This window comes from Dermochelys coriacea, chromosome 4 (assembly GCF_009764565.3).
Source record: "Dermochelys coriacea isolate rDerCor1 chromosome 4, rDerCor1.pri.v4, whole genome shotgun sequence".
Classification (NCBI taxonomy): Eukaryota; Metazoa; Chordata; order Testudines; family Dermochelyidae; genus Dermochelys; species Dermochelys coriacea.
This window is the reverse complement of record NC_050071.1, coordinates 12,686,713-12,712,035: the sequence shown is the minus strand read 5'-3', so window position 1 is coordinate 12,712,035 and position 25,323 is coordinate 12,686,713. Positions and strand designations below refer to the sequence as shown.

Sequence of the window (25,323 nt, the reverse complement as noted above, 5' to 3'; positions counted from 1 at the left end):
ATTTCTCAGAATTTATACCAGTGAGGTGCACATGACAGACTTCTTCAAAGCAGATTATAATTGTCACATAAAGATCAGCATATCTGGTGATAAAGGCAGTTTGGGGAAGAGGAAGTGCACACTCCGAAGAGAGAAGACAGCAAAGGAGGGAAATCACCAAAACACACAAGTTGCTGCTCAGACTGAGCAATTCAGCCTCACTTGCACCATATATTGGATTTAAAACAAATCAAGCAAACAACCAATCAACAAGGGACCAATCACTCTAAACTACACTCAGCAGTCACACACAGCCAGGGAGACACCTGGAAACATATTATGAGTATGATCCTCAGCTGGGAAATCAGTATACCCCTAACCATTTAGGCTGATGCCCAGTTCCAATTCATCTTAATGATGAATCCCTCAGAATCTTAAGGGATTCCAAAATCCCTTAAGAGGCTTTGAAAATCACAGCCTTTGATACTGCAAATATAGTTTTTAGGCTCTAGAATTATAAAGAGGATAGTTTCCATTTCAAAGTCATGGCAGCTTTTATTTCATAAGATTTAAGTAAGGCCCATGTGACTTCTATAAGCATATTTTTGCATTACAGTACATCTTTATATTTCATAATAGTGTTACTAGCAATACTGCATTAAAGTATCATGCTAGATCTGTGCTGCCAAGATGGGCATTTTCAAACACAACTTTATTATTTCTACTACTACTTTTGCCCAGTGGGCTTGCATAACTGTTAATCTTCTCTACATCAAGTTTTGTGGTCCTGCTCAAGGCAGTTGCTTTTTGCTCTCCCCTCTACTCTGGCAAAACAAACTTTTGAACGTCATGAAGAACCTCAAAACACTATTAATTATTAAACATTCATTAATAATTAGGTACAGTTTACTGCCTGACAGGGCCTGCTCCTGCACCACTGAAGTCAACAGAAATTTTGCCACACACTTCAACAGGAGCAGGATTATTGCCCTAGGCTGCAACTCTGACTAGGACCAAAATGGTCAAAACAAACGTGGTACTAGAGGAGAAGTTACAATAAACGATCTCAGGACCTGAGCACTGCAAAGGGAAGGTAGGGGTCTCAAGGTTAGAGGGAGAGCTGGAATAGTGAAGGACTGGGCTCTAGAACTAAGAGATGGACATTGTAATAGTGAGTTCTATTTTAGAAGGCAGGCATCCTTTATGCTCCTTGACAAAACTATCCAGATGCATGGAATGAATGTAGGCAACATGTCCATAATACATTTTACACCACCGCTGCCTCTTGCAGCGTTTTCCCCAAGCCTCCTGCATAAAGAATGAAGGGGGCAGACATCCTATTTTCTTGATATCTATTTCCCTGGGTTGATGGCTAAGATACAACATAAAAACCGATTGTCAGAACTGATGTGGAAACCTTGCAGAGTCAGGTGAAAAGTAATCCCCGTGACCCCACTGTTAATTCCAGGCCCTCTAAGTATACGTACATAGACAGCCCACACGTCCTTACATGCCCATGTATTTCTGATACCAGAGGAGAGGAATACTGCACAGACTGTTCATTGTGTGTGGAACCGGAGAAGGTGGTGTATACACAAACACATTTTTTAAAAAGTCAGAATGGAGTCACATCTATTTTTGTATGCGACCGTTAACACTAATGTTATTGTATAGAAGTACCCCATTATCTTGAAGAGGACTGTAGAAACTAAAGCCAACCTGAGCTGGACTGTAAGCTCCTCTATGCAAAAATCCTGTCTCTGCTTGCATTTTGGCAAGCGCTGTGCACAATTTTGCGTTCTATACTTTGTTTTTTGGATTAAGACAAACCTAACATACCTATCATATTGCCTCTGTGTGGTACAGAAATGAATCAAAATCTACCTCTGTTTGGTATTTTTAAAAATATGAATCCTATTTTAGTTAGCAATGCCAGCACCAAAAAATATAAAAAACAAACCAAAAAAAATCAACCTATGCTCATTTATAAACGGTAACAGGCCCAATCTTCACCCTTTCAAACCAAAGCCTGAATAAACAGTAAATGGGAGTTTCAATAGTAAACTCCCACTGATTTCAACAGGAGCAATTACACAAGTGCTGAATGCTTTTGCAAATCTCACCCCTGGGCTTTATCATGTGTGGTGAAGGTTACAAACCCAGACTCTTTCAGACTAATGGCGGAAAGAAGTTCCAGAGGCCAGGGCTTTCCACTGAGTACATTCTTCCCAGGCAAGGCTTTAAAGAGCAAGATCAACCATCATGAGGTCAGCATCTGAGAGGGAAAGTTGCACTCTCTTGGCCGGCCATTTTGACCACAAACAACAATAGATCCAATACGACAATGACTGCAAGCGATCTTGACAATTGATAATCTGTGCTTTACAGTGAGGCAATAATAATATTCCCTGCCCACAAAAGAATCATCTTCGTCTAAATTACGTGAGTCAGGAATCTCTTCTGATGTTTGCGCCTGAACATGTTTATATATTAAACAAAGTGTGAAAAGAAAACACATTTGTTTTTTTTAAATTGAATAATCCTAATCATTGTTAGCCCATTATCTTTACCCCATTACAAAGGGTAAAACTGAAGCAAGCACTGCAAATACTTCCTGAGTCAGTCTGTGCCCCCCTCTCCTCCAGAAAAGCACACGGAAGAGGACCAAAGGAGAGGAAATCTCCTCTCAGATTTAGCCTCAGTCACGGTCAGCTTTGTCTGCCTTCCTTGCCCAGAAGCAAGCTGCTGGACCAGTTCCCAAACCAAATGGCTATCCAGAGGCTTGCCTGCGGCTCTGGCCCTGCTCCTCATCTCCACGGGAGCCATGCACTTAGGGCTCCTGCAGCCACTAGCTGGCTGGGAGGCTCTCCACCACAGGGGCAGTGCAGCAGAAAAACACCATGGTCCAGAGGTGGATGATGCTCGTGATCCCTGGTTGCATCCCTGACACGCCCACTCCCCACTTGTGAATCATCACATTGCTCCCTATGGAGGTTGGAGGGATACACTGCTGCAGACCATGGCTGTCCTCTTCCCTGTCCACACTGGAGGGATGTGATCTGTGCAGAATGGGTTCCATCTGCATGCAGCTCAGAGGATACAGCCCATTGCTATTATGCTCCATTTTAAAACTCTGCAACTTCTTTCCACTTGCAAAAACAATTATCTAAAATTGACTGCACATTTCAATGCTCAGAGACATTTATGCAGTTCCCTTATAGTCTAGCCTGAATTAATCTAGAGTAAGATCACAGCAATACTACAGTATATCAATTCATTTTTTCCTATGACCACACAGCTCCTGGAACAAACAGGGGGAGGGAGCATTGCCCCCTAAGATGATCATTATTTCAGAGGACAACTTGGCTGGTGAAAAACCCTTGAAAACAAGAAGAATACATCTAGGTAGAAACTCTGAACATCTTTCCTTTTTACTACATAGTCCAGAGGCTTCCCCAAATCAACAGACAGCCAGGAGATTGCTAAAAATAGGCTTCTATACCCACCTGCTACAATAAAAAAAGTCTCTCCTGCATCCCCTCAGAGAGGGACTTCATTTAAGTTTTGGGGTTTAATTTTATTTCTATCGGGGGCTGGGGAACAATAAACTACAGGTTTTTTTATTATTATGCATATTATAGTGTTATATATTACTTAGATAGCGCTACTGGCATGCACATCAGTTTAAAGACCAATACTAGAAAGACTGATCCTCGGCTATGAAGAGTCCATCTCAGCATTCATTTAGGTATGCCCAAAATTCCTAGTCAGAGGAAGTTTGAGTTGCGCAAAGAATGCAGGATCAAACCCTAATATAGGGCTAAACATAGACAAACTGATTTACAGAAACCACAGTAGACAGGGGGCAACATAGCTCCACTGATTTACCTTAGCTGAAGATCTACTTCAAGGTTCCTGCCCCCCCAAGAGCTTATAGTCCAACAGACATGACTTAAGGTAACCATTCAAAAGACTGGCAGGTGGCAGAAAGGGCTAAGAACAGGACTAGAGGATATCAGACCTGGGTTCTTCTCCCAGCTATTTAACTTAACTTGTGCAAGTTCTCTCCAAAAGGTGTATACTTACTCCCTATGGTACCTACCTCACTGGGGCATAGCAGGTGCACAGTTTGCAAAGTGCTTGGACATCTTCCTCTGAAAGGATCTACCTATGTGTAGGTTATCACGCATGCCGACGTAACTGATTTGGATGTCAACGTTGGATGGCTTCACAAAAATACATTTTAAAGAGTGCTTTGGAAGAGAGACCCATAGAATCGTAGAACTGACAGAGGTGATCTAGTCCAGCCCATTGCACTCATGCAGAACTAAGTATTATCTAGATACTGACGGGTGTTTGTCTAACCTGTTCTTAAAAACTTTCAATGAAGATATTCCACAGCAGCCATAGATAATTTGTTCCAGTGTTTAACTACCCTGACAGTTAGGAAGTTTTTCCTACTGTCTGACCAAACTCTTGCTTTCTGCAATTTAAGCCCATTACTTCTTGTCCAGTCCTCAGTGGTTAAGGAGAACAACTTACCACCCTCCTCTGTATAACAACCTTTTGCATACTTGAAGACTACGGAATGTGTCATGTCCTCCGCCCCGTCCCCCTCCCAGCTCACCCGGTCTTCTCTTCTCCAGACTAAACAAATCCGTTTCTTTTTTTCCCCTCAAATCTTCCCTCATGGGTCATGTTTTCTAGATCTTTAATCATTTTTGTTGCTCTCCTCTGGACTTTCTCCAGTTTATCCAAATCGTTCTCAAAAAGTGTGGTTCCCAGAACCAGATACAATACTCTAGTTGAGGCCTTATCAGTGCTGAATAGAGCAGAAGAATTACTTCTCGTGTCTTGCTTTCAACATTCCTGCTAATATATCCTAGAATGATGTTTGCTTTTTTTGCAACAGTATTACATTGTTGACACATATTTAGTTCATCATCCACTATAACATCACTTGGCACACAAGTGGTAGGCAACTGTTCCAAGTGTAGGAGGCAGCAGGCCCAAAACAAAGCGAGAGAAGGACACCAAAAGCCAATAATCCGGGTCCCACTAAAGTCAATGGCAAATCTCCCACCGGCCTCAATGAGATCAGGATCTGGCCCAAAGAGAATAACAAGGAATCAGCAAATACAAAATCTCAAGAAGAGGGAAGCTGGGGAAAACACATCTACATACATTTGTGGCTGTTCTATCCACAGGTTGCAGTTGGCCTTGAATGACAAAAGAAAGAAACCAAAACAAATGCAGGAACCTCTTTTATTTGTCCATTCTCCCTCCCCCATCACCAGCACCTGTCACCCCACACACTCCCTCAAAAGCATATTTAGAGTAAAAACCTGAAGTTATCCATCAGCAACATGGCAGGACAATGGATTTCTCCAAGTATATGGTTTGCATAAATCTTGGACGGAAGCTGCTAAATATTTAGAAGGCTCCTTTGTGCCGGATGTTAACATACTAAAGAAGCCTGCATTGATCTGTAGAGTGTATATCACAAGCTGGGGAGACTACAGGGGTGAGAGTAAAGAGCTCCAAACAAGCCAGGATGATGGTGACCCTAGGTATTTGCTTTAGTCAAAAGTTTATTACTAAACAAACCTTTAAAAACAGCAATTGAAAATCCATTTTTAACAACTGATTTAAGTCATGATTAAAACATTTAAATCAATCTACCTTGATATTTCTACACTTAAAGTCTAGTGAATTACATTACTTAGAAGCTTAAAAGCTTAGAAAGCTGTATTTAAAAAGCACAGGAGTTATTTAGCTATACTTTTTCCACCATGCAGATTAAAAAAAATTATTATATCAGGCACAAGTAAATACGAGAAACCTGTTTCCTGCAAATCTGCTTTGAACTGATTAAATTGCACCTCTTAGAAAGTCTTGCAATTATGTTCCAACTCTGTTGCACCATGTTTCTCCATCAGAGAACGATACTCTCTTAGCAAAAGATCTTACATATGATCAGGTAAGGTTCCATCATTTTTAGATGGTTGGACCATTAAGGCTGCTGTAACTGCCCAATTTCTTAGAGTCAGACCTGTCAAATGTATAAAATGACCAATACAACCTTGGGGGCATATTCCTTGTTTAAAAGGAAGTGAACTTGTAATGACCATACTTACTAACATATGTTACAGTCAACACTTCATTTAGCCCAGAGGTGCGCTAAATATGTCCCCACGGGGTAAGCCAGAGGTGAAGGTACAGTTAACACAGTTTGACGGATCAAATCAAGTATGTCTAAATTAAGCATCTCCTGAACACTTATAGGGCCTGTTCTCTCTCTTCACAGACCAGAAAAGATGGGATAAACAGAAAAAAAGGGGGATAGGAGTTGTGGTGTCAGTGCTGACCTGCAAAGAGAACAGAGAAAAGGGAACACAACAAGAATAAGGGAGTATGAACGTGTGATGGGAAATTATGTGTACTTGTCTTACTAAATGTAGCTCTGGGAAACATTTCTCGCCTCGTTAAACCTATTCAATAGTGCACCCTTGTTGTAACCCCATTTAAATAATTTCAATTGGTTCTATCTTTAAATCTTTAGTAAAGCAAGTCAACTGAAAGAAAAAGTGAGGCAACATTTCTTCTACAAATGGAGTTAACCTAGACCACAGTCAGCGCAACTGTAACTTATTGATCAAAGCTAGTTCGGGCTTTTCTGCTTTGTCCTTCTCCAATGACAGAGATCACAGACTTTGATTTCTCAAACTCACACAGCTTTCCCCAAATCAACAGACGATTGATGTCAGCCTGGCAGAAGGATATAAAGTTTTCCCGTAATAGTCTTCCAAGTTTATCCCTTCTTCCCACGGCTCCTTCAACATTTCTGCTTTAAGGCAACTGAATTTTAAGTTTAAGACCTCACTTTTCCACATATTTTCCCATTAAAGCTTGTCCCTGAAAAGGCAGACAGTGTTAGCTATGCTGAGGATCTGCAGGCCAAATTCTGCCTGGACATGTACCCCCAGGCAACCCCACTAAATTCAATAGGGTGGCATGAGGTATAAATCAAGGCATAACGTGGCTCCATGCTACTATGCAAAATCTGAAAAGATTTACTTTGCACTGTGAAATCCCTTGGTGAGTAAAACACAGTTATAAGCTTTGTTGCAACTCTGACAACAGTATTTGACAAACTATGAATACTACAGTTTGTCACAGTGATTGAAGCAACAGAGAATATACTGTCAAAATTTAAGGAAACTATGTTTCCAAAAACGAGGCCTCAACCCTGCTTTGTGTAGTAAAACTAGTGTTAGGCAGTATTGTGGATCCATTTTCCTTCCTAAACACATCTCATTTCCTTTAAAATCACTCAGAAATTCCATTTTCATGTCAACAGGCTTTACAAGTTACAGATTCCTCATTAAATGCTCATGTATCATAGCACTAGCCAGCCATTCACAAACCTAGAATTATAAAATATAACTTTCAAACATGGTCAAAGAAAAAATGTGACAGCTTCTGCTATTACTCAGGTGCTTTTTCTTCTCCTCTAAAATTACTGGTTATGCATGCATTTCTGGGAACCAATTTAAAAAAAAAGGATTACCTTAAGAGACATTACATAGATTTGTACATAAGAATTTTCCTTGCAATGTTAAAAACAAGCTGTTAATATCTTATTTTATGCAATGATAGCCAAATAAACAGTTTTGTATTGAAAGAATTCTGATAATTTGTCAGATTTTTTAAAATGCAAATTCAGACACAGGAAAAGTCCAGAAGCAAAGTTCTGCTTTCAGTTCACCAGCGTAAATCCAGAATTCTCTATACATTGATGTCAATGTAACAGAGCACAACTTTGCCACATTTTCTTCTCAACAGCAATATGACCTTACTGCCAAGTATGAAACCTGGTAATAAGCCAATATAAAAATTCTAGTAATATATATAAACAAGTACAATTTAATGAAATACAGAAGGTGCCCAACTACCAGCAGGTATCTTACAATTTATATTGAAATTTTTATTAAAAACCTCCTTATTTCAGATTAATTTACTCACAAAACAAAAATTTACCAGGATTTTCATTGACTGGTAGCAAGCCAAGTATTCCAGTCTAGTTACTCATGATATCAAAACTTGCCTTATAAACTACTCAGCCAGTGAATTGTTACCATAGTGCTTAATCCCCCCCAGGTGATAACCCCTTTCTGGAGGCCAGGGACTGGCCGTGGCAAAGCTGCTAAGATACCCAGCTACCCAGAGATTCCCCTTAGCCAGAGGGAATCCCTATGTAGCTGGTGAAGCCTGCTTTGTAGAGTAGAGCAAAACAGCTGGAGGGGAGGCCAGGATTTTGTCCCTGAGAGTTTAAATAGACAGCACAAGCAAATGAGGTAAAGGCGAGTGGAACAGGAGCCAATACTGACTATAAGTTATCAAAATGGGGTGAGTGTCAAAAAAAAAAAGGGGGGGTAACAAGGAAGCAGAGTAGAAATAGTTACTGTCACATGCTCTGTGCAGCACGTACCTCACATCAGAGATAAAATCCCCCTATTCTATACTGAATTGGCATTGCCCTGCATTTTTTATACTATAATTAGAGTGGGTTTTTTATTAGTTACTAGTAATAAAGAAGTCCAAACACACACAGATACATTTAATCAATTAATCCACACTTCACTGCCAGCTTTACCAGATTTCAGAATAGCAGCCGTGTTAGTCTGTATTCGCAAAAAGAAAAGGAGTACCTATGGCACCTTAGAGACTAACAAATTTATTAGAGCATAAGCTTTTGTGAGCTACAGCTCACTTCATCGGATGCATTTGGTGGAAAAAATCTCTCCTCTGCTTTTTCCACCAAATGCATCCGATGAAGTGAGCTGTAGCTCACAAAAGCTTATGCTCAAATAAATTTTTGTTAGTCTCCAAGGTGCCACAAGTACTCCTTTTCTTTTTGCGAATACAGACTAACACAGCTGCTACTCTGACACCTAAATCTAACTCTGTCTAATCGAATTTATTGTCTTGAAGCGTTACTGATAACTCATAGCTCCCAGCCTCAGCAGCTCATTTATAATGAGAGCACTATAGCCATTACTTATATGAAAACACAGACTTGGCTCAAAAATTTGCACGTATCTTTGTAAATTATGCATATTACCACCAAACTGGATTAAAAAAAATAAAAATAATTTAAAAAAACCCACCAGCACTCGATCGTATCAGCTATAAACAAATATCAATTATGAAGATTTCCTTTCTTTAAATTAACGAAAGTTCATTAAACCAATGAGTGGTTTCCACGAAATAAACTATGTACAACTTCACATTGCATTCCAGAAACAGAGGAGCATAGCTGGCTAGTACCTAAGGCAGAATGGGATCAAATCATTCACGCATCTGGCATCCAAGATGGGAAGCTCTTTCAAAGAAGGGACATCTGTTGTTGCAGGCCTGCTCATACCATTTCTCTCTTGAAGAGCAGTATATAAAAGCTCTATATTAATCTTCCAGGAAGTTGCAATTATGTTTATGTTACTGCTTCTACTACTTAAAGAGTACAATGCAAGTATTATTAGCTTTCTTTGCCACATGAATTGAGTTAATGAACTGCATATGCAGTCACTATATGTCTAATCTTTATGTACGGCATCTGTGTACCAACCCAGTCTATCTTTATAGATAACGCTGCTGAATCTACACTGACATACTTTAGTCTAACATAATAACCAGACCAAAGTACCTTCAGAATACATCACCTATAAGTACTGTGATCCAACCGATGCTTTTAAAAAGAGAATAGTATAGAAAAATAGGGGTCTATTTTTTTTCTAAAGAAACATGCCTGATTATTTTTAAACTGTCATTGTTATTTTGGGGGATCAGTCTGTGAATGTGCCGCACCTCAAAATATGCATAGTAATATTGGACGCAGACACCTCTATCTATTTATATTGTTTGTAAGCTCGCTGACTATAAAACTGCTAATGATAACTTAACTTTGTTGCACTTATTTTCCCCTGTTTGCAACATATCACAAAAACCAAAATACCACACTAACAGGTTTGATTTGTATCTCTCCTATGGTGATGTCAATAAGGGATAAGTCCTGAAATAGAGGTATTAAAGCATGAGACCCAATGACTCCACATAAAACAAGGGTGCAATTTCTAATGGGTTTGGAAAATGAAGTTAACCAAATTATATCATAATGTTGGATACTTAACAGTAACTAAAGCTTTGTGGAAAAGGGATAAAGATCCAAACATATATGCCATGGAATAAATCTTACCAGACCATCACAGTTGCTAATAGCAACAGATGCTCCTGGGATATCCGTGATGTCTCCAACATATGCACAATTGGTCCACAGAGGCTCTTTTTTCCATATCCACTCTGTTGCGTTTCTAGTCTGACTTTTGTTACCAGCCTCAGTTCCATTTCCAGTTTCCACAGCGTCTTCATACCATTCCACTACAGCCTCCGGAGCCACCAGATGGGTGTTAGGCTTCAGCCTGAGATGGAATTCCCTTCCAAAAGCTGTGATGTTAAAATACAGTTGTTTGGGGCTTTGGGACACATCCCTTGTTAATCGTCTTTGATGGCTTGCGGAGAGAATATTGGAGATGAAGCTTCCATCCGCACCAGTGCTGATCGGAGTCACTAGCCCATGCAGCCTTGGTCTGATTTTTGGTAAATCTGTCCAAAAAAAACAAAACACACACAAAAACCAAAATTGGAACGAGCGTATAAGAACAAGTTTGAAAAATGGAGAACAGATACATAGCTACAGAATAGAAAACCACCAAAATAATGATGACCAAAGAAATTCACTTACAGCTGTGTCATGGACTCATCCATTGTATGTAAGTATTGCGGATTCTTCCCAACCATGATTAGTATTATGCAGAGACACCAGAAAACCAAGGAGCTACAAGGTGAATAATGCACTTGAGGCCTAAATTCAGAGGTGATGCAAGTTCGAACCTTATGCACTGACTTAAGAGCCCTTAGTACTATTTACATTCACTCCACTGATATATAAGGGAGTCTACCAGAAGGGCCAGAAGATATAAATTAAAGTAGGGTTGAGGATATTTTAATTTACATCTATAAAATGGATTGTGTTTCCCACACCAGCCCGGAGAGAGTTGAAGAAGGCCAGCTGGGCCCAATCAGCCAATTCAGCTGCAAAGAGAGGGAGATTTAGGCTGTGTGGAAAGCACTATATTAGATGGGAGCTCACCTGTGAAGGAACAGGGCAGGGCTTCTATAAAGCCAGGAGGCTGGTAACACAGCGGGGCAGCAGGGAAGAAGCCTGCACTCTCTCTCTTCTTGAGGAAAGGGAGAAGGAAGAGGGGATAGGAACCCAGGTGGAAGAGTTTACCTAGTAGCCCCAGGAGGAACTACTGACTAGGAAGGCTTATGACGGAGAAGCTTAAAGCAGCATGGTAGGAAGGAGTCCAAGAAACAGAGCAGTAGATTTGGTGAAGTCCCAGACCTTAACTGCTCACTGTAGGGCCCTGGATTAGAACCCAGAGTAGTGGGTGGGCCTGGGTTCCCTATCATCCATTGCAGAGTGGTATTGCTAGGTGCAGTGAACGGGAAGACTGCCCCAGTCTCTGTGGAATGACACAGCCGGGGAGCAGGCATGCAGACTGCCTGATGAAGCTGGTGCAGAAGGACTCTGGAAGACTCTTCCAGAAGGGGAAATCACAGGTTGACCTGGCCAGAGGGCTGAGTCACGAAGCAGCCGTACCGCAACAGAAGGAGGTGCCAACCAGTGGCGAGCAGAGGACCCAATGACCAACTGCTTACAGTACTTGAGTTATGCCAACTTAGTTTCCCTTTTATATAGAGATAGAATGGGTGTAAGCAGGCCTAGTTAGTGTAAGGGAATCTAATTTACGTCATCACTCTGTTTGACCTCAAAGTCAATCTTGAATTTCCTTCCTTTTGTGCCACAGTCAGGTTTTTACTGTTATTCTGACACAGCAATTTTAACCACAGAATTATTTCTCCCCCTGTAAATAAACATGGAGATCCAAACAGAAAGAGAAAATGTATTCGATATAATATTGCCCATCGTATTATGTGTTTAGAATACAATTTCAGCCAGAGGTCAGTCTTATAGATATGAGTTGCAAGATTTCCACTGACTTCAATGCAACCAGAAGTTGGCCCTTTAAATGAATCATATTTACTCATCTTATTACATCACTTCAATTCTAAGCACAGAGATTATAACAATGATCTGTATAAAAAGCCACAAATGTTTAGTACTTTCATGTGATAGCAAGAATGTTTAAACTAAAAGTAAATAAATAAATAAAAATTGAACATGGGCCTGGTTTTCAAAGTTGGGTGAACATATGAAGATATGCTAGGATAGACACTTTGACTGTAAGGCTCTAAGGCCTAAATTAGGTAGGTGCAAATGTATGTGTCCAATTGCACATGGCCCCCATATGATTTAGGCTTCATACACAGTGGAGACCAAAGGCATGAATTTTTTCCATTTCAAAGTACTCAGAAGATTCCTTGCTCTTTATGTGTAAGTGCCAAAATGAGTGAACGCCTATTTGCTTGGATTCTCCTTTACAAGAAGAGATTGTTCTACATGTGCGTTAAACAAAGTAGTTTGTTTCCTTGCACAGAAGCTTTCCAAAGAAAGTGTCACATTTTGTGCTGTAACTCGGCATTCTCAGAAAACTGATTTATAATGTAAAAATAAAATCTGAGGGATTCTTAGCTAGAGTCATCCCAGCAAATGCCACTGCAATGATTCATCATGTCAAGGTATTAACACAGCTGAGCAGACGGGAATCCTATCGGCTCTGACCTGTCCCTCCATGGCTCTCCATTGAATGTCTTTTTTACCCACTGACCTACTCTTTCCCTTCCTCCTCCTGAAACCTGAAGTAGAATATGGTCAAAGACACAGGAGAATGGAGAAGGTGACTTAAAACCAACTTTGAGAGATGCTGAGCAAGATCCTTGACCCTGCTCCAGTGATAGAGCAACTGTAAAGCCAGCACATCCAACACCCTGTGAATTGTACCTCCATAGCGGGGGATCCTCACGTGATGTAGGATCTGCTTTGGTGGCTCTATGTCATCACTGCTCCCTGCCCTAGGCACAGGGGAGAAAGGAGGCATAATTAGGATGCCTCTATACACTGCTGAAAACCCCAGCTGCCTAGCTGTTGAGGCTGTGTAAATCAGCATAATCCTGGGGCAGATCTAACTTAGCCCAGGCACCCACCAGATAAACATGCCCAGATTGGAGGGAGAGTAAAGGTGGGTTAAAGCCACTTTTGCCTACCTGCCCTCTATCTGCCACCATTGGTCAGAACAGAGGATTTGAGCCACAATTCCTACCTGATAAGCAGCAAAAGTAGCTGATCTGTAGGCTTTAAATTGGGTCCTAGATTCACATATTTGCAGGAGTGAATATAATGCTCAAAGGGTGCCAGAATGACAGTCCATGAAATGCAAGTCCTGTGTGTGTTGTGTAACAAGACAAGCAGTGGCAGTGCATGCTACCCCATAGTTCCTCACCAGTCTCCTGGAACAGCCACTTAGTTGGGAGAGGGTAACTTTTTCCTCCCTTCCCATGCAGTCCTTCGTCTTCTGTGAGACTAGCAACAAACTTGCTTTTTAGTGGTACATGGACAGCTGTCTTGTAGGAAGTTAACTGTTAAAGGACAGCTATGACTTATTTTAAATAAACCACCTAATGGAACAACCATCCTGAACTTAAGCCTCATGTGGACTATGGCTAAGTTACCCTAGGGAGGGTCTCTGTTTCTTTACTTCCCACCATATTTCCTCAACAGGATATACTGGGGCCTGCTATTTCTCCACTTTATACTGATTTTACACCAGTGTAACACCACTTAAGTCAGTGGCATTAACTCTCAATTTACACTAAGCATCACTGAGAGGAGAATCAGGCTATTAGATGTCCAGATCTCTTCCTGTGATGGTAGAAGGAATGGCATTCTCTGTGCAAGGGCAATGATTCTGGACCAAACTGCTGCAGGATATGAGTCTGAGCATAAATCTCACCACCTATGGAGCATGCTGTGAGGCACACCTGGTTCAAGGCAGAATTTCCTCAAATGATCATACAATAAAGACAGCCAATGCAAAAAGAATTAACCAGTTCCGATTCCTATAAAGTGGGTGGCGGAGGGGGTAGAGGGCAGTGCTACCTTCTTGGTACCATTTGATAGATCTTTACTATTGAGTGGATCAGATACTGATGCATGCCACAGAAATGCCTCTAAATAAACATACTTAATTAAACGCATTAAAACTTATCCATTCTCAACCTAAAACAGATTTGAATGAATAACAGAGGTAAAAGGCTCTCATATCCAATATCAATCCACTGAATAATCCAGAACCTATTTATGCAGACTACCAAGTACCGATAATGTAACTGGAAAATTCTCAATTGCTACATTCAACTATTTCTCCTAATTATAGTCTATTTCTTACCCTCCAAAAAACCCTCCACAACCCTATCATGGTAAAACACAATCCTGGCTTCAGAACACAGGCTGAGATGTACAGTTTGGCATCTTCACCCCTTTTCACCACTCCAAAGACTGAAATAGTGCCCCTTCCATGACACTTACAATCGCTGACAGCTTCATGTCTCAGAACACTAACCCATTCCCCACAGCTTGGATTACCTAGTTTTGCAGCCGACTTGATTCTGCATTAACATCCTCAATTTCTAACTGATATTACTAACAGTAGAGACAGTCAGGAAAAATAATGTACTAATAGCTGGTGTATGGAAATGGAAATTTTTCAAGCATGTTATGGAAATATTGCAGTCAAGGTTAGTGAAAATACCATAGTCATTCATACCATTCATTGTGCTGAAAACTACTATGCATACCACAATTAAAATTACCAACTCACAGTGGGATCTTTCCTGAAGGAGGCATTCACCTTCACCCATAATCAATACAGTCACATCAGCATTAAAAATGCTTTTAAACGTTATGCATACAATTTTAAGGCCTGATCCTGTAATCCTTACCTCATGCAGGACTCCCATTTAAAAAAAAAATCACTGGGAATTTTATGTAAGGGTCAAAAATTTTTATCCTGAGAGATGGAACCAAATCAAAACTCCAGATTCCACTTTTCCCTGAGAGTATTTGTTTGTTTTTTGGAGTAGGTAGGGAATAGGAAGCAAAGAAGTTGAAATCTGAACACATCCAAGTTTTGTCACTGGGCCCAATCAAAACTCTCAATCCTAATATCCCCCAAATTTCAGTGGGGCTAAATATCCAGGTCCATATTTCACATTTTAGGACCATTTCTACTTAAAATTCACTTACAGATCAATAAAACACAGTTGATTTCTTACTTTTACCCACAACAGAATTGGTGTATTTTTCACACAAGCAGACATCCAAAATGCACAAATGACAGCCTGACAATCAAAGCCTGAATCTGCAGCACATCTGAGAAATTACTTTGTACTTTTTATGGTAATGTTCCCAGATTTCAGTTTGTGGGGGCAAGAAAATTGCAGTCATTAATAATGAGAACAGCCAGCTGACCACAAGGAGGTGGGCATGAAGGGTGGGAAGAGACATATTAAAGTTTTTGCCATCAGCAGAGGACTTTCCAAGGTCTGTAAATGTTGAACTGGAAAAGGAAGTCTCATTTGTTCAAAGGCAATCAAAATTAAGTGTGACAAGCTTAAATACTGAAGAGAGCCAAACTCTTCCGCTGACTTCAGTCATCCTTTTTTGTAGACTACAGTTTATGGAAATGCTATTCCATCTGTAGGTGTTCTTTTTTTTTCCAATTCTCCATTTTCAAAGCTGCACTGTTTTGCTAATTCCAAGTTTCACTGATAAGCATGAGGAGAAAGAGGTGAATTTTATGTTCAAAATTGTACATTGTTTAAGACAAAAGTAATCATTTATAAAAATATCACATTCTTTTATTAAGTGTTCCAAAACACAGTCAAGTAAAGGATGCATCTGTAAGAAAAATATATTCATAATATTTTTTTAAAATCTAAACAATATTAAAGCATTAGCACGGCTGAACCACACAAGTTGACGTTATTTACCTTATTAGAACTAACCATAATTAAGATTAAAATGTCCTACACTTTCTTTGCACAACTACATTTGAAAGAGGGATTGTATCATTATGGGAGATTTTTTTCTTTTAATATAATGCATTGGCCAAATTTTGGAACCTGGGGAAAGTAAAGCACCAAATACACATATAAGTCAACTTATTTAGGTGCCTATTTTCTGAAATGCTGAATGCCTACACATTCCACTGAAGGCAATGAGTATTTAGCACCTCTGGAAATCAGGACAAGTTATTTAGATGTCTAATTAAAGGTAGCCAGTTTGTAAAGTTTTTGGTTTAATATTTCAGAAATTTCTCTTTGCTAATTATTACCAATAAATAAGTATTTAAACAAGGGCTTCTATCCTCCAACTTGAATCTGCACTGAGGTTGTAGGGCCATGGTCTGTCACCTGAGTAGTATCTGACCACTTGAGTCCCTTCACTGATTACTTTGAGCAGTTGTACAGTGTATTTAGTGCCAGTCAGGGTGGCAGAATCTAGCTCATAGTGATGAATTTATCATAGCATGACAGCAAGTTATAGCTTCTCTGCAGGATGAAATACAATAGCTACCATGTAATATTCCAAGGCAGAAGTAACAGCTTGGAAACCTGCAAGGATATGACATGACATCTGCCAGTGTTACTTTTACCACAAAGATATGGCTCTTTTGCTTCCACCATAACTACTGTTTGTTACATAATACCTAAGTTGACAGTATGCAATACTGGAGAAGGTAGTTATTTGGTCATTTCATCAGTAAACACACTATACCCACATCATATGAGAAGGATAGTGGTAACAAAACTTGGATTTGTGTAGAATAGATACCCTACAAGCTAAAAGGACCAGCGCAGCACATTATCAGCTTATTGGGCACAAAGGGGCATACCATTTTGCTTACTGTAATATATCTAGGGTGGGAGCACCCAGAACCAATTTTTCAAGGGAAAAACTGGGAATGAGTGTTAAGAATTCTTACACTTTCAGAGGAAATAAATGGTTTACCCCTAATACAGCTGTCACTTTTATCATGGTAGAACAGAGACTGTGATAAGCCTTATAAAGGGCAGAGGCAAAACTGCTCCAGTCGTTCAGCAAAGTATTTCTCAACACTGAGAAGGGTAATGATACAATCCAAACTAGGGACTCAATCTTACACCCCCTTGTCTTTGTTAAGTGTTGAGAGCCCTAAGAAGTTAGGAAGCAATTTTGGTTGCTCTCTTCTGAGCAGTCCAGCCAATTCAGACCCATCACACACAAGCTTCAGAGGAGCTGAATCTGGCACTTTTTGGCCAGAAGCAAGGTCTGAGTGAGTGGAAGCAGAAGATGAAATAAGAAAGATACCCTCAGAAGTCCCAAATGGGTCGGACATCAGTAGGAGCTGTGGTTGTTTAAGCCCTTCTAAAAAAAAAATTCAAGGTTTCTCAAGCAGGGTAAACAAAAACTGAGGCTCTCAAGTTTAGTGGCTAGTGAATTATTGCCCTCAATGACCCCATTTCCTGTACTGTGAACTTGACTCAGTGCTATTGGCAACTCAAGTATTCCTTTCCTGAGAGGCCATACAGGATTCTTTCTGGTATTTTCACAGTTCCTGTAGCATGACAGACCCTTTGCATCACTCCAGTGAAACTATTTTATGCAGATATGACGAGAAGCTGTTCACTCTCTCCAAAGGCAGCCTGCCAATGTCATTTCAGAGTTGGAAACCAAAGCATCCTTTAAGTGGTAGCGCTAACAGCACTGTCAACTCACAGCACGTACACATTGTGGAATTCTGGAGCACACAGAATGGAGATGCTGCACCAAATCAGGTTCCAAAACCATCTCACAAGAATGCTTTTCTAATTCCAACCTCTGAAAAGTCATATCATTCACAGTAAGATTTCTGCTTGACAATTATTGTGCACCTGCTCATTGAATTAAGTTATGTAGTAATGTAATACATTAATTTTGTGTTTATACATTCTATCTGGGTGTATTAAAAAAAAAAAACCTACACAGTTAAACTCATCTTAAATGACCACTCAGGGTACAAGCAAAGATCAGCTGCTTAATAGAGGCAGCCATAGACTAAAGGTCAAAGAAAAGTGTATAGGAAGCTGCAAGATACTTGAAAGTGGTTGCTACCTACTTGGAGACGGTTCTAAGACAGATTTCACTGTACGTATTTAACAGCAGAAACAATCAGATTTCTCAGGACCAAAGACATTTTAAAAATAATGGTTTAAAATGCCCTTTTAGTACAAATTAGGGCAAAAACCAGCACCGGATATGTTTTAAATGCAAAAACGCGTTTCTCCACCAAGACACTGTCTATTCAGGAAAATGCAATAGGTAAAGCAAGTCACTTCAATCTTGTTTGGTAAGCCTCCTCAAAAGCAGAAGATCTGAAAAGCTTATGGGCCAAATCTACCAGCCCAAGAAAGAGTCACAAAAGAGCCTGAAGGCAATGAAATCAATGTAGTTCTACTATGCAGGAGACAGTAGGCTGCAGTGAGCTCTCACAAGATGTCAAGCACTATGCAGCTATGCTCAACAGGAGCTCCAGCCACACCACTGTGAAAATAGGCTTGGGTACATGCGCAGACTATGAGTAGGACCAGAGCCGTCCCTTGGGTGTGGCAAATTGAGGCAACTGCTCTGGGCCCCGCGCTTTGGAAGCCCCACAGGCTAGTGCTGTTGGCTGAAGCAGTTAGTCCCGGAAGGGACGGGTCGGATCCGGAAGCGACGGATTCGTCACTTCCACTCCAGGCCCTGCACCCCCCCTAGAGTTGGCCCTGAATAGGACCAGTGAATCCATAATAGATTACAAAGGAAGCAATACTGAAACAGCACAGGCTCCTATTACAACCTCAGGATTAAGAGGAGAATTCTATCCTGACCTATCTCCTATGGAGCACACAGCCCAGTTATGCCCAGCTATGCATAAAGATACAGATTTGCCCCATGTATGCAAGATCGTATCCCTAGTCTCTGTGGGTGTCTCGAGAACATTCTCAAACCGTGGCAACTGAGACATGAAAAAGACAAAAGAGAGAGAGAGAGAGATCTATTTTCCAGGATAAGGATTTTTTTTTTCTGAAGTACGATATAATTTCTTAAAGCAGCATTTCCATATAGCTTATGGTTACTGAAATGCAAAAACAATCCAAATTGCATGGAAACAACCAAAAACAGAACACAAGGTCAGCAAACAGTTGGAAAAAGAAAAGGGGGGTTGCCAATTAAACATAAACCACATAAGTGCCTCATTTCCCATTACTCATAGGTACTCGTAGAAATTAACCTCAACACACTAGAATTCAGTGCCAGAATTGAAATTAAGAGAAAGACCTCCACAATTCAGGAAAATGCTTGAACTTGCTTTCTGAACACCTGGCATATGCTGAAAGGTTAAAACTTCAAATTGGGAGAGTTTGCTGGGGTGGAAGCATTACCCTCTTATGTATCACCTTTCATTTGAGAGTTTCAAAGCACTGTAACAAACATTAAGTAAGCCTCATAACATCCCATGGAAGTATTATAAACACCCTTTTCACAGATGGGTAAACTGAGAAATGCATACGGTTACACTCCCTAGGTCAAATACTAACCCAAGAAGAGAATCCAAGAGACCAGACACCTATTCCTATATTCTGCTAGCTAGAACACATTCCCTTCCATAAAGATAGAGGTCCAAATTCTCAGCCGGCACAGCTGTACTGAAATCGATGGAACTACTCCCATTTGCACCAGCAGAGTATTTGTTCCAGAATTTCCCGTCTCTTATTTTTACCACTGTCCCTTGAGAAATGTAGTAGTTCAAAAACAAAGTGATTTAAATTTGTAATATAGATGGCAAGGTTTTAAAGTGACCTAATGGATACTGAGGGAGGAACCTTTTCTTCAGGTCCCTTATTCACCCTGTATTCCACGCTGTCAACATAGCAAAATATTTCTTGCTTAAAAAAAGTTAAATGCTTACACACGATATCAAGACTGTTCAAAAACATGTTTTGCCCTTCCCAAAACTGAGTAGGTATTGCTTCCTTTTTTCAGAAAAGTACTCAGACAAAAAGAATCCCACATATCTGATTTACCATGAGATTTGAATGGCCGGTTTAAGCGTGCTCCAATTTTTAACTCTTGTTGGTTTTGTTCTTTTAAAAGGGAAAGTGTAGATTTTGTTGAAGTGTGAAGGTGAAAATGAGAGGGCATAAAGACAAATTATATTACTGCAGATCTATACATTTCTGCTGGAAGGAAGAATCTATGGTACAAGTGTGAAAATGTTGTTAGTCTGCACATGCACTAACAGTGTCTTCTTCAAGAAAAGAAGCTTAAATAAACTGACTTATTGAGCTTATTTACTTCACTTTCCTTTTCGGGGGAAAAAGGAAATAAAAATGATGCTTACCTATTTGGATCATTCCTTCTTTACCAGCCTGCAGAGGGGGAAAAAAAACACACACACACACAAAACTGTTAGTTTAATTATTATGTGCTGTGTTACTTACTGCAAAATATGTGTTTCTGGAAAGTGGAAAATCACTTGGTTTGTACTGCACAGTTGGTAGATTTCTGCTTTTGGTTTTCTGAGGTGGCGTTTTTCCCTAACTGAATAACCAGCTGTTCCCACCAATATACGAATAGACTCCATAATAAGTTTAACATAAATAGAGCAGCTAAGAAGTCCTAATTCTGAATGAACCATTCTATAAATTGTGACACTGTGCCAAAAAATAATTCCAGTGGTCAAAGAAAGGCCTTAAAATTAATTAAAGCTATGATTTCTGAAGAGTGGGCATGTGAAGGAATTATCAGGCATGTATGGTGACAGTTTTGATACCAGGGAAACCAAGGAAAGCAAACTACCCTTCCCTACCTACAGGCAGTGAGGTATCAAGCTGAATAGCTCATGCAAAGAGATGGGAGAGCTACATACACAGGATTCAGACAGCGCAGCCTGCTGCACCCTGCTGGAGTCAATGACAAAACTCCCAGCTGGCTGCGGGACAGGACTCAAGGTAGCTGCGGCCAGACTAAGGACTCATTCAAGTCTGGGGTTTACCTTGCTGGGGACAGAAGAGGGGACACTAAACTCTGCAAAAAGAAGGGGGAGAAGGGCAGGGGAGAGACATGCTCAGCAACGGGAAAGGGAAAAGCCAGGAAACGCTCCCACCACCACCTCCCCCGATCTGTCAAAGCAAACTTTGCAGCAAAAGGATTGTGCAAGCAATTCCCTTTTGACACGTGCATAATGGACCGCTCTCCCCTAAAGCCGAATGATTTCCTCCGCAGCCCACGCGTTTCCTCGCTGGCATGGGAGAGACCAGAAGACAATTACAAGCGCCTTGAAAAGAAAACCCCGCTTTGAATGGATTTCTTAAGGGATGAAAAGGAAAGGGGGAGAGAGCCAAGAGAACAAGCTTCCAGATTCATTCACGACTCCACATGCCCCGGGACAGAGGGACGGTGAGAGCTAACCAAGCGAACAGAGCCACTCTGCTGCTGTTGGCAATAGTCTTCCCCCTCCCTCTCTCGGCTGAGATTACTAATCACCGGAGAGCCTAATCACGGTTTACGTTATAGGGGACGCGCCGAGCTTTGGCAGCAACCCTTCCTCCGAGATCAAGCAGCTTAACAGTCAGTCCGCGAAACAAAACGCTATAAAGCCACCCCAGCGTTCCCAGGGGTGGGTGGACGTCGGTGAAAATAAAGGAAGGCAGCGCTATTACGCCGTACGGCGATCTAAGCGGAGGGAGTTCTTTGGCAGCAATCGCCCCTCCACGAGCCAGCACTGGAGCAGTTCGCCCGTGCAAGCCGATGCACGCGCGCGCACACACACACACACACACACACACACCCCCCGAGCTTTGCCCCCCGCCGCTATAGAAGCGGAGGGAGAAAATTGCTGCATCAAGCTTTGCGTACAGCGCTACGGGTGCGACATCGCCACTTACTCGTTCATCGGCGGAAGTCCTCACCTCTCCCAGGGAGGCTGCTACTAACAACAGGGACAGGAGAACCATCACGAGTCCAGATCCCTCCCGAGAACAACCGACCCGCGCTGCGCTGCGCTGCGCTCCGCGACGCCCCCCCTCCTCCTCCTCCTCCTCCCCCTCCCGCCCGCGCGCGCGCAGAGCCCCGGGCTGGCACCGGACGGGCGCTCGGAGCGTTCCCAGAGGGCGCCGCCCGCGGGGCCTTTCCCCGTCTCGGCTCCCTCCGGCCGGGGGCCGCTGGGCTGCCGGGAGCCGGGGCAGGGAGAGTCACTGCGCGGCCGCCTGTCGCTCGCCCCAGCCCTGCCTGCGCCGCGCGCCCGGGCGACCTGCGGGGCTGATAAAGCCGCCGGCCCCAGCCCCCGGCTGGGCTCCTCCCCTGCGCGCGCCACCCACGTCAGGGGCTCCCCTGGCGCGGAGCCGGCCGCCTCCCCGGGCTGCGCGCGCGCGGGCTTTGCCGCAGGTTCTCCCCGCCCGGCCCTCCGGCGGGCCCTGGGGCAGCCCGCGCATCCTGCGCTGCAGGGAGAGGCTGTCGGGCCCGATCCCGCACACGCTTCTGGGCGCGCTTCCCTGCTGCGCCGGGGGCAGGAGCCGGTCCCGTTCTGCACCCACTGCTGCCCCACAGCCTGTTCTCGCTGGTGAAGGGGGGGGGGCACAGCCGTCACAAACCCATACTCAGAAGGGAGCTTGTTCTCAAAAGCAACAGAGTAACAAATAAAATGCAGAAGTGGCAGAGTCTTGGGGCAGCTTATAGACCAACAGACGTATTGGAGCATAGGCTTTGGGGGGGTGAATACCCACTTTGTCGGGTGCATGTCCGCACTGCTAAACCCCCGAGCATCTCCCTTACTCTGTATTTAATGACATGGACCCACGAGCATGTATAAGCAGTTAGTTTATTGGTCTGTCACTTCTACCCCAGGGGATATTTTTTATTCGTAGTGTTCTGTCACTTACCTTGTCCTTTCTTCACTGTCAGCGAAGTAATAACTCCACAAAGCAAACAGCTTTGAGCCTGTTCAGCATATGCCCCCCTGTCTCTTCCATGCTCTGATGCCCTTTCAGTGCCTTTTTGTTTTTGTTTTTTTGCCCTGCAAGGCTCTATCCACCTGCTTAACTTTATGCATGGTAGGTAGTCTTGTTGAATTCAATGGAATTTGGCTGTACTCTTAAGGAAGTACTTAAAGAAGGTGAATTCTATTGAACTCTCAGTCTGCAAAGTTAGGCATGTGCATATGTGTTTGCAGGATCGGAGTCTAGCTCCCAGTCTGGTAGGTACAAGGATCCACCTGCACAGGACTGGGGCCTTAGAGTGGTAGACACTTTCACAACAATCGCTGTTGTGTTCAGTACACCTGACCTTTATAGTTGCCTGGAAAATGCCATGCACTTAGAATCATAGACTATCAGGGTTGGAAGGGACTTCAGGAGGTCATCTAGTCCAACCCCTGCTCAAAGTAGGACCAAAGCAGCAGTTGCCCCTATACAACACCAACACATTGATTGATAATTATGCAAGCAGGTGCATCTCAAAAGCAAAAAGATTTACTCCACAGACATATCTCTGAACAAGAGACAGGGATAGAAGTCATCCCATAAGTGGCTAAGCAATAGTCAGAGAGGGATGAGTTCCACAAGAGTCAGGATTATTCAACCTGCTCCCCCACCTTCTGCATTTTAAACACTGTGTGTATAAACATATCACCAAGTGATCTTATCACCATTTCTTGATGCTGCCCAGAAGAGGGAAAGACTAACATGTCTTTAATAGAGCAGGTCAAAATTTTTCTTTATTTTTATGAAAAGTTTTGATTAAAATTAGTGGTTTTTTCAATCAAAAATTGTCTTGAAAAATGTTTAGGTGTTCAATAAATCCCCCATGACCCAACAAGTGGTGGTGGGGAGGGGGTGGGATTGCTGAAAGCAAAACAAAAAAGTTAGTCTGAGAAACACTTTTGGACAAAAAAATTTCAGTTTTTCAGTATTTGGAGATTTTGATGAAAACCAGATAAAATTAACTGAAAATAGAAAAATATCCATTTTGAGATAGGACATCTTTGTTGAAAAAATATTTTGAATTAAAAATAATTCAACCAGACCTATTTTTTTATACTATCTTTCAGGAGTATATGCTCAGAGAATGGGCTGGGTTTTTGTTTATCATCTATTTACTTTAGTGTGTATTTGGAAGAGTTGAAATAAAAATGTTAGATTCCGGGTAGTCTCCTCATCATACCATTGTGTTATGTTCTTTGGTATTTAGTCCTGCTTACTGTTCATATGATGTTTTAATTATACAAAACTATAACTGCTTACTACTGGCCTTGATTTAGCCATGACCTCCATGCAGGCAGATCCTCATGCCTGTCTGGAGACCCAATGAAGTCAGTGCATGGGGTTCATGGCTAGATTGGAACCATGGTAAGTCTAACACGTATCATGCAGGTGAACCCCTACAAGATGGGGCCCTAACTCTATTAAACCATCACATTTACTTTAAAAATGAAATGTTGCAACTTCAGTTCTACTCAACCCAAGCTGCTTTAACACCAGCAGTTAAAATATTCTAGAACTATTATCTATGCTTAAGCCCCTTTGTTTTCAGGTTAAGCTGATTTTTACTGAAAAAATTCTGGGTTTTACAAAAGGTATTATTTTTCCCCCCAATTTGCACCCTACTTTTGTATCATTCAAATATATATATATTATATATATAAAAATAAACTTATTGTAATACATATACCTCATGCAATGTATTGTATTATCCTAATAAAATACATTGCATGAGCTATATGTATTACAATACATTAGTCTGTGTGTACATGCAAAGCTGCCTGTTGACATAAGGGTATGTATTAGTCTAGAAGATACACACAACAAACAGGCATGCCCACAAGTTCTGAAGTGCATGCGCATCTGAACGTACTGATGAATCTTACGCCCACCACGTACACATTTCAAGCTGTTAGCAGATAACGGTTTAAAGATCTGACATTAAAATGGGAAGAAAGTGAAAATCTGTATCAGAATATGTTTCAGAACACAAGGAGATATTCAAAAAGTTAAAAAAAAAACAGAAACAGGAGAAAAGGATGAAGTTGAGTGTGTGTGCTGAAATGGTGTGGACAAATTACTAAATGCAAATATTTATAGGCTAAGAGTTCTAAGTCTGCAACAGTAAACTGTTTATTCAAATGAAAAGTTTTATTTGGGGATTAGAGATGTATTGTTTTCTTAAACTCAGAGGTGCCATTGTGTTTTGAGTTCTGTTTTAGTTCT

At 41.5% G+C, this 25,323-nt stretch overlaps 1 protein-coding gene across 3 annotated transcripts in view; it reads right to left on the bottom strand.

The window, feature by feature from the left end:
- The window catches only part of ADAMTS3 (ADAM metallopeptidase with thrombospondin type 1 motif 3), a 187,996-nt gene extending 165,866 nt beyond the window's left edge, over positions 1-22,130 (bottom strand). Inside the window, exons 1-4 of one of the 3 annotated variants that reach the window (XM_038400574.1) lie at positions 22,009-22,110; positions 20,463-20,490; positions 13,004-13,074; positions 10,235-10,641 (exon numbers count right to left, since the gene is read on the bottom strand). Coding sequence is in view for 2 of the 3 variants with exons in the window: in XM_038400570.1 (XP_038256498.1) it covers positions 10,235-10,641; positions 20,463-20,490; positions 22,009-22,077 (504 nt within the window). In the remaining variant the exon portion in view is untranslated. Of the gene's footprint in view, positions 1-10,234; positions 10,642-13,003; positions 13,075-20,462; positions 20,494-22,008 lie in introns of all 3 variants that reach the window. The other 2 variants (XM_038400570.1, XM_043513265.1) reach the window with 2 other exon arrangements.
- Positions 22,131-25,323: the final 3,193 nt, after the last annotated feature.